We start from the raw sequence: 13,670 nt of genomic DNA, 5'->3' as shown, positions 1-13,670 counted from the left end.
ATTGAAAATGTGTGTATAAGCAATAAGAAAGACAATGACTTTTACACTTATTTTGCAGTCACAACAAAACCAAAATTTATGAGTGAAATAACAATTCTCTGTCCTAAGTAAAATAGGTACACTTTTAAAGAACGGTGTGTAGTCAATATTTATTCTTACTGTGCCAGATATGCCTGTTTCTCGCTTGTTAACCTTTCTTACTTAGGTTGGATTGATGGAAATGCCACTTGCAGATAATGCGCAGCTAAACCATTTTATGATTTGCTTAATACACTCAGAGTAGATAAACCAGACTCAAAGAGGGGCCTTGTCAGGGGAAAAGTGAGTTTTGAAATGATTTCAACACACTTAGAATATTCATTTTTATTTTTACCCAACATGGAACAAGTGACGTTCTATTTTCATTAGCCCTTCATGAAATTACAGCCAGTCCCATCAATTTATCCTGTAAAGTTATGATTATATTACTTCACAGGATAAAATGAATTCTGGAATTTGCACACTCTGGGTTACAATTAGCAAACTAATCTTAAAATATCGCACATTTAACGTTATCTTTCCGTGTGTGATTTGCATGCAGTTTGTACCAAATGTTTCTCACCTCATGAGTTTGACAATAACTAAACAGGTCTGTATCCTGTTCAAAAATATGAATCCCCTGAGCTTGCCCTTGGATAGCTCAGCAAGGTCAAATTGCTATAAAAGTTTCTAAATTTCTCTATGTCATCTCTTCACAGACCAGTAACAGTTTACCAATCATACTGTGAGAGCACTAGCTATAAAAGATTCCTGGATTCAATCACGGTTAGGTAAGGGTGAGTTATATATAAGAAACTTGCAAATAACTATTTAAGATAGACTATTTACACATTCAAAATGGTTTGGGGGAAAAAACCTCAAAATATATCTTTTAAAACAGTTTATCTCTTTCTTAATTCTTTATTCAGATGTAACATGTTCTTAACAGTAAAGATTAAATGTAAAAAAGAGTCCAAAATAAAACCTTAAGCCAGAAATTATTGCAAGACCTTCAATAGTAAAATTATTAGATAAACAAGTAAATATGATTGAGCAATTTAGTCAATCTTTATAGGATATTTCTACATAAACAAGCATGTCTTACACTGGATTTTTTCTTCTTCACTTAACCATTAAGTTGGTTATTTGTATAAGCACAAACATAGTCTAAAGTCAAGTAAGTACTAAAACAATATGGTTCCAACTTTGAAATAACACTGAAAAATGTCTAGAAGAATATGTGCCAAAATATCAACGTTTAGCTCTGGGCTGTGAAGTTATAAATACTCTTTTTATTCCTTGGATATCTTTAGTGCCTTCCAAAATTTCAACACATTACCATTGGGATCAGAAATAAAAGAGTAAAAACATTCAGAACTTGACCATGTCATTTGACTAATGTAAGAAACCTTATCAACTCAACAAGGCTCTGCCCTGGAGAAGACTAACTACATAGACATATTAGACATAAAACCTTGGCTCACACTCTACAGATTTTTGTTCCTCAAAAACTACAGTAACTAAATAGGAAGCATTTCTGAAATCAATTTTTAACTTTAGATTTCTTTGATCACTAGGTCAATTTGGATCATTCTTTTAAAATGTCATTTCTTTGAAAGCAGGTAATTAGAATCAAACAATGGTTTTAAATTAAATGTGTGTTATTTGTAATCATTTTTCCCTAACCGATAATCCCCAGGATAGATACGGGATTATTGTTACAAAGGAGAGGCAGAGACAGCCAAATGTCTAACACTTTGGTGTGTGTAATACTCTCTTGCACATGTAAACCCACATGCAGAGTCAAGGAAACACTGATAGGAAACCTGCTCATAAGTGTCTCATCCCTTCCTCTGAAATTGCCGTCAGATATAATTTTGCGTAGGTGACTTCTTTTTATAGACACTAAGAGGCCTCCTTCTGACAGACATTCAACCACTGTTCGCCTCCTGCCTTGTATTATAATTGCTTATTTTTATCTCTAATCTAAGGCTATACGTTGGTCTTACTCTCCTTGCATGGCCCGCAGTGGCTCGGGTCCTTCCTCACAGAGTGGGCATCACATAGATACATGGGGGGGGGGGGGGGTTGACAGAATTTGGATGTTGTCTGATTTTACCGTATTCTGGGTTCATACTCCCTCTGAAGAAACATGTATACATTTGGTTCTTGATAATATGACCCATGAATAATGATGACTTTACTGGTTATAAATAAAACAATCCAACAAAACATAAACAGAAGGGCCTTTACCTGAAGCCACAAAGTGGATGAACAGATTTTCCTCAATTCAAAGTACCAAGGTAATGAAGGAGGCCTCTAAACTCTTGGACTTAACTAAGTAACAAGTTTCCCAACTAATTTTGGACACTTTCTATTTCCTTTTAATAAATGCATTTCGAGGGACTTGGCCAAGATTCAGGTTAGGGAAGTCTAATGAGCTATAATCTTGTACACCTGCCACATTACAGGAGCTTTTTCACGAGTTCGGCGAATGCTTGGCAAACCTTTTGCTTAGCACTGTGGGAGTACTTGCAGTAGCTTCTGGTTGAAGATTTTACTCTCGACTCATTTTGACTTATAATTTTTACCTGCTAAGAATAGATTAGCATCTTATTTAAGGATGTAATCAAGAAACACTGATATAAATAAGTTTTGATATTTTTCTCACACCCTATTTTGAATTTGAAAAGGTTGTACTTTAAACACTTTTCTACAAGATTTCCTAAACAGCGTAGTGGAATAGTGGATTAAATCATGAGGGCTAATATGTCATTGAATACATACATGACCTATGAATATAAAAAGTGCTTTGTAAACTGTAAAGTGAAATATAAACACTGTTATTTCTTAGCAGCATGATAGTACTGGTCTCTGATATTTGGACCGCCTTTTAATAAGTAACACCCCGTTTCTCCCTAGATGAAGTCTCATCATATCACAACTGAAGAACAAAATTACACACTTTTAGACAGCCCACTAAGTAATCAGCTCCCTTCAGAAGAGTGTTTTGGCTGAATAATGAAAACATCCTAGCGACTGAAATTATTACCCACTGAGTTACTGTCACTCCAATGTTCTACAACAGGCAAATTTCCTAGAAGGAGAGACACAGCCTTTTAAATATTATTTCTTAAGAAAAAAGTTTATAAGGAACATGCTTGATGTGAAAGGGTCATCATTTCTCCTCCCTCCCTCCCTCTTTTCTTCCTTCCTTCCTCCCTCCCTTCCTCTTTATTTTTCTTTTCTACTCATCCTTTGCAAGTATGTTTAAACTACCAGCATTAAACATAAAAGAGATTTTCCATTTGCTCTCTTTATACCTCTGTGTACTCAACTAATAACATTTTACCCACCTCCTCAAAAAATTCTGTCAGGACTGGTTAAAATTGGATTTCACACCCAAGAAAAATAACAGCAAAGTGCCTCATATTTAGTGTGCGTGCAATAAGGTTTTCTCCTGAAACGCTGCTCGGTATTAAGGTCTTTTGCTCACTAACAGCTTCTTCATTTATTCTGAAATTGTGTCTAGAGTATGTGAAATTGGCTCTTTTATTTTGCGGTACTAAAATATGACGTATTCATGAATTGTTAGTTTGTTTTAAAAAAGAACTTAATGATTTTCCCATAGTCTCCTATATTTGTTATAGTAACTGATAAATAATATTTTATGGCTTCTGCTCATTTGGTTGTTAAAGTTTTAAAAACATTTCATTATAATCCCTCTCCAAATAAAACAAGTCTTCTCTTTAAGTATTCAAGAAGTGTCATAGGACCTGAGTAAATATTTAAAAAGGCATCTGATGCTTATAGGTAATAATTCTTCAAATGTCTGTTTGATGAGGGTCCACACAGATGGCAGGTGTTCCTACAGAGAATCAGCGAGAGGGAGAAATGAACCACTAATTAGTTCATACTTGCACCAGGAGTGATGAATTCTGTAATGTCATCAATGATGTTTAGCAAGATAAATTATGCAGTGATCAGTGCAGGAGACACAGAGACATTCATTTGGAGGTTATTAATATTGCTTGAAAATTCTACATTTTCTTAAACTCTTAGTAAAGTACAGTGGTTGACTTACTGTTTGAGGAGACTTAGGATGCAGGATGCATTTGTTTCCTGTTTTGAAAAATGTTATTTGGCCAGGATTGCTTTCTAAATAAAGATTATTGACAAAGGACATATGATTCCAATTCCGAGATTATAGTCCTGGATATTTTTACTTCGAAAAGAAATTCCATATGTCTGACCTGTAATCAAGAGTACAGATATAATTGTTTTTATACATAGTTGGCATATTTCCATCTTCGTTTGTATATGTGTGTGTGTGAGTGTGTGTTGGTGTTTGTGTGTCTAGATGGATTAAGTAGATTTTCTATGATGTGTGTACGTGTAATGACCTATTATTTGGCTGTGAAAATATAGCTTATAGAATTTTTAAAGATAAAAGTGTCCACTTATAGTTCTATAAACAGCAATAATGCTCTGCAGAAAAAAAAAAAAAGTAAAAAGAAATACATAAAGATTTTCCCTGTAGTCATTTGTGGTTAGAAAACTATGAATAATTTCTTCTCTCATTTAAAATTTTTTTTTCATAATAGTAAATCAATGACATTTTTAATGAAAAGCATTTTCCTCAATTAGAGGGAACTTATTTCAAAAATAATTTTCCATCTTATCAAGATGGAGGTCGTTTGTAAGTACATGTCCTTTCTTTTATTTTTTTATTTAGTAGTAAAAATAAATTGACAAATGTTGGATCATTAGCAATACACAAAAAATTTATGTTGTAAATCGAGGACACTTAAGACATGAAAAATTAATACTTCAAATACTTCTTTTGTTCATTCTGTTTAAATGTGATACTAGTAATTTGATATGATTTAATAAAAATGAATATAAATAGCTCACTAGCAGATATAAAACATTTTTCCCCCCAATGAAGCTCAACTCACTTTTAACCTCTATGTTGCGATTAGATGGTTTCTACTTTTAAAACTCTGTATAGCTTTGCCAAGTGCAGGCTTTTCCAATTCATGTACTTGCTAATAGAAACCTCAGAGTGTATTTTTGAAAAGTGATCTGGGTAGTTTTAACCAAGCCTAGTGAGATGAATAGGTTTTTTAAGTTAAAAAGTTTCCATTCTTATCAAACTTGTCATCAGTTCACTCTCTAATTCTTTAATAATATACTGTTCTGCTTAAGATGACCTTACCTCAAGTAGATACTAGGAGGAAGACAGAAAATTTTAAAACTATTTGAATTCTTGAAATGACAGTTTTAAATGTCTAAGAACGCAGTCTCTTAATATATCTGAATGTCTTTGAAAAGATGTTTTAATGGTTGGTGCTCTGCCAATGCCTCTTCACAATATTTTCAATTTGGTTATATTAAAAATATCTAAGTATTATAAAGGACAGCAGTGAGTATTGGGGAAATTAATTCTGAATATGCTACTAAATTACAATCATCTTGACGAGTAATGTTAACTCTCTGTGCTTAAATTTTGTATTATCGATAAAAACAGAAAATAACAGGATTTTATCATTTTTTTCATAGTAAAATAAATATTGGATTTTACTTTGTAATATAAACCCTCTAGCCTTAGAAAGTTTCTCTAAAAGCAGGCTATCTCTACATAATGACCTAGGCATTCTATGGGAAGGGGGGGAAATTTATAAAGAACTATGACGAAATCATTTACAACCATGGAAGTTGTATTTATCATTTATTTTATCATTTATTTTATCATTAATTATATGTTTTTAAAAGTTTTATAAGGACTGCTGCCTACTGCTTATTCATTTGACATTCATTAACACTGTTCATTACAGGAGACTTTACACTCTAAAATAGGATTTTTGATTCCTCTGTCTCTCTAAAAGCAATCAATAAAAACATTTTAAAAAGAAATAGTGTATTTAGCCAGCATTAATTACCCTGTCCCCAGATGAGATCATTACTTAAGGGCCTGAAATAACAGCTTCTGCCCCCTCCTCCCAAGTCAGTCCTAAGCAGAATGTGAAGTTCCTCTTTGTAGGTTTTTTTTTTAAAGTTTATATGAACATGATTAAACAACATCTAAATTTAAATCAGCAAACATCCTACTATGTTTCAGGATCTGAGTGTCCATATATTGTTGTTTTAATACAACACACAAAGCCATTTGTATGCATTAAGATAACAGAGGTTTAAATTAAAATGCAGGTTTTTCCAGCACTTAAAATTCTCCATACACACATCAACTATTGCTAGAGATTTCATTGTTGTCTTTAAGACACAGAGATTAATGGGAGCTGCAGTATAGGTTTAAGGAGAATGACCGACCTCTCCTTCCCTGCCAGTCTTTTGGCTGCATGACTTGAGGTCAGCTTCTTAACCTCTCATTCCTTAGTATCTTCATCCATAAACCAGAGATAATGCTAAATCATAGGACATCTGTAACTATGAAAGTATTTGTTAGTACACACAAAGTGCATCGAACAATACCAGGCATATGAGAATCATGTCAGGGAGGGCTCTGGTTATTATGTAACACTTGGGCTTTTGGATACAGACTTTCGTTTTGTTTCTTCATTCATTGTAGTTCAGTGGTTGCCAAAATGTAGCTCTCACGTGAGTTACTGTATGCGGTTGCATTTCAGTAATTTTCCAGAGTGATTCCTGTGTGTGCATTCATTTTGTCCTGACTGAAATATTTTATAGATATATAAGAGTTGAGACTTTGCTATATAAAGTAGATCTGAACACAGTTCTAGGTGCAAGTAGAATATTGAATAGATTGGGTTTAAGCGGATACATTACTCTACTGGTTTGTGCTAAAGGCAGTTTCCTCACTTCCCCAGAATGAGTTGATTTTTCTATAATTCTCTCCTGTTAGTTGACTTCTTGTCTTCCGCTTTATTTTGTCTTTGAAGATTATTTTACTGTTTTGTTAAGTGGAGTTAACGATTCTCATATTATAGTTTGTTTGAGAATTTGAATTAGTATATGTTCATGAGAATTAAAGGAATAGTACCTGGAATACAGTAGGCATTCAATAATTAGTAGGTCTTGTTGTTATTTTACTATTATAATCAACTCATTAACTTTGTCATATGTATCAGTTAGTGTGCCGTGGACTTTATTTCACCCAATTCTTTGAATATCTGCCTTTGCCAGACATGGTTCTCAGCCATGGGAACTACAGAAGTGCACATGACGGAAGAGGCCCCTGCTCTCATAGAGTTTGTATCATTAGCTGATACGTGTCTTCATAGTGTTTGAATTAATTTTATTAGATCCTTTTGGATTGTTTCAGCATATCATTGGCTAGGTTGTCACTGTTCCAGCTCCATAGAGTACTTATCGGATCCACTGTGTTTTTCCTCCAACAGCTCTTTCAAGCACTTGATTGGAGGACTGGATGATGTTTCTAATAAAGCATATGAGGATGCAGAAGCCAAAGCAAAGTAAGTGGCTTTTTTTCTTTGGTCTCAGTATTGATTTAAAAAATGATTTCGTACAGAAATAAGATCCAATATTGGGCTGGACTTAACAATCACTGGACTTAACAATCTCCCCATCACTCTGAAGGGGAGACACTACTTACTCAAGAGGGAAGAGCAGCAGACCATTCAAGGTAATTATTACACAGTAGCCTTCCTTTTGTATTGAAGATCATCTCAGTGAGGAAAATGGCTCGTTTAAAATTCAATATAAAAAATCGAATGTAAAGCCATTATTCCCCCCACTGAAAATACTTCCTGAGTGAATGGTGGTTGTGTTCAGTAGTTGTTTGTGAAATTGTGTGGAAAATAATAAGGCTGGAAAGTATTTTCCTGTGTCAATACATCGTCGCTTTACATTGAACTTGGGTGCCACTGTTTTCAGATTATTGTGAGATAGTACATATCCCATTAATTTTCACTTTTGCACAGCGAAATACAAGTGTCTCTACTAGAATAATTTGCTTTGAAACGTAGCTTTTTTTTTTTTTTAACAAAAATTTGAAGTCATTTGAGATTGGCTTTTTCTGCAAAAATGTTAGGTTACGTAGTAAAAATTATAATGTGTATAATCCACCCCTCTTTTCCTCAATGAAGTAATTTAAGTCAAAATAACGTAGCATTTGATATCATACGGGATACCTGAAAGATTAAATCGACAAAGTTTATCAATAAATAGATCAGGGGCAGATCTTGATTGGTTGGTTTTGTGTAATATTCTTAAAGCAAAAGAAATAAGATATTTTTTATCTTGATTGTCTATGAAGATGAAAAATTTGGTCTAGTACTAAAAAAAAGTCAAAGATCTTGTACCCTAAAGTATTCTTTGATCTACTTCTGTTTCCCTGTTCAACTTTAGCCAAATTCACTGATTAAAGTTCTTGCACAACTTGATTTCCTCTATTTAGTATTTGAGGCTGGTCCCAGGCTTAGAATGGATCCGTGATGGGAAGCGATCATGAACTAGTTACATCTTTCTCAGTTTACTCTTGGCTTTGTAACGATAACTGTGTGTACTTCTCATGAATTCTGGGCATTGATGGGTTCACATTCGCATGTTTCAACTAAAGATAAGAAAACAAACTCACTGAAATTCAGATTCAGACAGTTAGAAGATAGGTGTCGAGGTAATTCTTCATGTTGGCAGAGAATCAGTCAGTATGAAAAATAGGACCCTGAACAAGGGCTGGAAGCCTCGGGTTCTGCTCCTGGCTCTCTGATTCCCAACCAAGTGATCTTGATCATGACTTAACTCCTCTCTCTCAGTCTCATTAGCTTACCTTTAAAATGGTATTTTTGTGATTGAATTGATGGCAACATGAACATGTAAAAATACTTTGTAAATTATAAAGGGATATAAAAGTGGATGATATTGTTGGTAGAAGTAATCATTAGAAATATAACCTAATGAATTTGATATATGGTTTGATTTACAGATAATATTATTGCATATCTATAATGTAAAAATAATTTTATCTATGCAAGAATTCTTTAACCTTAGGTAGGCAAACTACTCTCACTGTGATAGTATATCAATATTAAATCCAGTCTGAAAAATAAGCCATAAATATCATTTTTATTAAAATATTATCATTTAGTTAAAAGAAAGTTTCATTAAGATTAAAGAACAAAAAGGCAATGGAATTACTGCCAATAGATGGTTCAAAATATTGCTATTTGACAGGATTATAAATTAGTCATTATATGTTTATGCTTGAATTTAAAAAGTAAGTTCAGTTTAAATTTTTCTGTTTAATTGATACTAAATCCACATGAATGTAGAATCCATATTCCTTAATGATGATAATTATTTTAAAAATGGGAACAGTTTGATGAAAAGAAATATAAAACCATTAATCCAAATTCTAGAGAGATTGATAATATAAACTTTATTGCTCAAAATAGCCAAATAAATAAATACGTACATATGTATGTAAACACATACTTAACACACATATCAAGGGAGCTATAGTTATGCCTTTAACAGTGTTAGCATTTCATTGCTTTCTAATAATTCATATCTGAAGATTTCTGAAGTTGATACATCTTTTAAGTTAGATATCCTATCACTCAGAGAAGGTAAATTGTGAATTATTCCCCAGGGAAAGCTTTTTAGTTGAAGTAACAAGCTTAAACCTCTATTTGGGTTGACATTTTTGTCTCTCTGTATTGGATTTTTCCCCCTTAAATACACTGTACCTTCACTTTGTATTTCAGGAACTTATAAGGTTTGCCGACATTGCAGGGATTATGACAAGGCTGTAATTGCTCCAAAGTACCTTTATGATTCTGTTAATACCTCTAAATTTTTATATAGTTACAAAATCTGTGCCATTTAGAACTGAGGTGTTGGCTTTAGCTCCACTGTGTAAGCTTTGTTTTTTAAAGGTCCCTTGATTTTGCAAAATTCATTAAAGGTAAGATTAGTATTTCTTAAAACCCAACTAAAATGATTATATTACTTATCCATGTGAAATGTTTGTTGGTAGTCTCACTAACTGCCTATTTGGGTAAAGAGAAAAAAAGTAGGACTGACAGTAAAGATAAATTTAGAAACTCATTTGTGAGAAATAATTATGCTATTAGGATAATCAAGTGTCAGCGGCCGAATGATTCCACAAAATGTACAGATCTTCCCTTTCAGAAAAACCGAGCTCGAGTGGCTGGCCCAGGAAGATCAGTTAGAGAGAACTGTCCCAGGGAAACGGTGCTCAGAGCTCCCGACCGTGGGAGAGGTGCCCTGAACCTGCCTCATGAGATTATTTCCTACAAATCCATTCATTCTTGACAGAAACTTTGCCTTTCATGGCATGTTTAAACTTCTCATAATTGCTGCTAATTATCCACTAAGGGCTTCCCTTTCCAAATATGAAGTTATAATCACAACTACAATAGAAGAGACACCACATCAAGGCGAAGGATCATTAAACCTTATTTAGAGCAGAAAGTAGCGTATGTGATGAAAGGTGCACATTATTTCCCTTTGCCACTATGGACTCATTCATCTAATAAACATACAGAAATTTCCTTAGGACGAGTCGGGCATTGGGCTCTACAGGGCGCATGCCCAAGAGAAAACTGTTTCCTAACATGAAGGCATCTCAGGTTGGCGGAGAGGGTGGTGTATGACTCGGTGCTGCTCACTGTTTAGTTCTGGGACATGCTAGTTGTGGCACTTACTGTAATGCATCACTGTGGGTGGCGAGACCTGTCTCCACATCTACACCTTGTCTTATGAAAAAGGAACCATCCGGACATATCAAATAGGAAAAGTAAATATTTTACTTCATGACAAGTATTTCTGATATATAAATACATACCATTTCTTAACTAAAATATATTTTTTTAATTTATTGGGGTAACACTGGTTAATTAAATTTCAGGAGTACAATTCTTTATGCATCATCTATGCATTCCATTGTGTGCCCACCACCCAAAGTCTAGTCTCCTTGTGTCACCCCATATATGACCTTTTACCCTCTGCTTCCTTGCCCCCCTTCCTCTAGTAGCCGCCACACTGTTGTCTGTGTCTATGTGTTTGCTCGTTTGTGGCCTTCCGTTTTTATCTCACATGTCAGTGAGATCTCATGGTTCTCGTACATTTCCATCAGACTTATTTTACTTGGCGTGACCCTCTCCAGATCCACCCATGCTGTGAGAAATGGTTGAGCAGAGGTCCGTATGTACCACATCTTTGTTATACAGCCGTTAGTCAAAGAACACAGGTTGTTTCCGAGTCTCAGCTACTGTGAAAAATGCTGCAGTGAACGCAGGGGTACTTACATCTTTATGAATAAGTGCTTCCAGATTTGGGGGGTAGATGCCCAGAAGAGGGATTCAAGTTATACTATCATTGATGTCTTAATTGCTAAATACTGTGCCCAGCAGTTATAAGTAAATAGATCTTTCTCTGAATAAAAAAACATATATTCTGATAAATATATTTTTATTTGTCAACTTAGCTTGTTAATTATAATAGTTGGTCATAAAAATCTTTCATATAAAAGTTGCACTATGATGACATGACTTACATATGCCACAGCTATATTCCCAGGTTATGGTCATACAGAGGGGAAAACCAAAACAACCATCAGTGTATTATTTATAATTATGTCTATTTTTATTAAAATGTGTGTATTTTCACTTTAATAGAAATAATACAGTAAGATAGATAAAAATCACAGTCTAAACTAATCAAGCACAACTGCTATTAACTTTGTGTTTTATGATTTTAATGCATTTATTACTTGATATTCTTTTTTCCATTTAACATCAATCATACTATAATGCTATTATATACACTTTGTTAATGCCATCTGGGTGATGGCCTGATAACACAATGAATGAAGATAATATTTTAGACTGATTCACGTTTAGCCTTATTTATTCAATTCTTTGTGCTTTTGAAAATCTCAATCGCTTTGTTTGTTTTATCTTTATTGTTGAAAGTATTACAGATGCTCCCCTTTTCCCCCCATTGATCTCCTCCACCCTGCACCCCACCCCCCAAGGCCTTCACCACTCTATTGCCTGTGTCCACAGGTTATGCATGTATGCATATAAGCTCTTAGGTTAATCTCTCCCCATCCCCTCACCCCACCCTCAATCACTTCTTAAAACAAAAAGCAGCAAACAACAAAAAAATACCCTCAATTGCTCCCATCTAGAAGCCCTTTCCAAACTATTTTATGTCCTGACATGCATAGAAAATGGGTACAGCGTATTGTGCCAGTTGGTGTAGCTGCCCTAGGCTCTGTCCTGCTCCTCTGAAAAATGGAAGGAATCCATCCCTATCTGAGCCCTCTTGTTGGGCATCTCTGATAGTTATATGAATATAGATTTGTAAATGTATTTATTTATGACCAAGGTTGGTGATTCTCAATGCTCTCCATGAGGAACTCTTTCTCATGGAAAAATCTATATAAACCTCCAAATGAGTATGGTCATGTTTTTAAATCTACACCTTGCTTGTTATAAATATCAATGTATAGACCCTACAATGACTCCATAGCCCCTCATGTAACAGCATTACCCGTGTTCATTCACTTTGTCATAGGCATCCATTTATTCCACAAATACTGTCTGTGTGCCTCCAAAACACTACATACAAAGGAGTGAATAAAATAGACAAGCCCTTTCCTTCCTGGTGCGTAGGGCTCAGTGGGGGACAGACACACATTAACCTTTCTGGAAAGGCTTCCCTGAGGAAGTGACATTCTAACTGGATTTGCGCTGAACTTGGAAGAATTAGCTGGTACTGGTTAGGCAGGAATTAGTTGGCATTAGCTGGGCAAGGGAGCTCGGAAAGCATTCTAGGCAGACAAGCAGCATGTGCAAAGCCCCCAGGGTAGGAAACAGCATTATATATTCAAGGGACCAAAGTGCCAGTGTGACTGGGACCTAAAAATGTAAAAAGACAGAGGTCAAATAGGGGTCAATGGGAAAAAAGGGGGACATCTGTTACACTTTCAACAATAAAGATAAATTTAAAAAAAAAAAAGGGGAAAAAAAAGAATTTTAGGGTAATCACTTCAGGCCTGTAAGCTAGCAAATGAGTTGATTTGGTTTATAATATAAGTGAGTGTTCTTTCATTGAAGGGGTGAAAAGTGAAAGCAGGAAGAGCCACTAAAATATCTTCCAGGTAAAAGCTGATGGTAGACAGGACTAGAATGAGGGCATTGTGCGTAGAGAAAAGCATTTGAGAGACAGTTAAGTGGCAAAGCCAACAGGTATTCTTAAGGACATAGGTATCGGTCATGAAGAGAAAAAAGGTAAAGATTTGGGGTCTGGAAATCAGAGGGAGGAGATGGCATTCACTAAGATAGAGAAAGATTGTATGGTTGCCAGGTTTGGAGAGTGAGTTGGCCATGAGTTGATTTTTTGCTCAGATTAAATAAGAGGTACCTTTGAGACATGGTTAGGCAGGTCTGGAACTCAGAGAGGTTGGTATTTATTTGAGAATAATGAACATTTGGATGGGAGATGGTAGTTAACATGTAGATGAAACAGTAGAGAATGACAGGAACATGGCACCAAACATTGATTCTTGAGAAACTTCAGTGTTTAGAAATCAGGGAAAGGGGAAGGATTTCTCTCTCTCTCTCTCTCTCTCTCTCTCTCTCTCTCTCTCTCTCACATACACACACACACACACACACACA

General features: G+C 34.9%; 1 protein-coding gene across 4 annotated transcripts in view; it reads left to right on the top strand.

The window, feature by feature from the left end:
* The window catches only part of PRKG1 (protein kinase cGMP-dependent 1), a 953,315-nt gene that overhangs the window by 847,338 nt on the left and 92,307 nt on the right, over positions 1-13,670 (top strand). For all 4 annotated transcript variants that reach the window (XM_081157647.1, XM_081157645.1, XM_081157646.1 and 1 more), the window contains one exon: positions 7,398-7,472. In XM_081157647.1, the coding sequence (XP_081013773.1) occupies positions 7,398-7,472 (75 nt within the window). The remainder of the gene's footprint in view (positions 1-7,397; positions 7,473-13,670) is intronic.

This window comes from Miniopterus schreibersii, assembly GCF_964146895.1.
Source record: "Miniopterus schreibersii genome assembly, chromosome: 14".
NCBI classification, from domain to species: Eukaryota; Metazoa; Chordata; class Mammalia; order Chiroptera; family Miniopteridae; genus Miniopterus; species Miniopterus schreibersii.
This window is presented reverse-complemented; position numbering and strand designations above follow the sequence as displayed.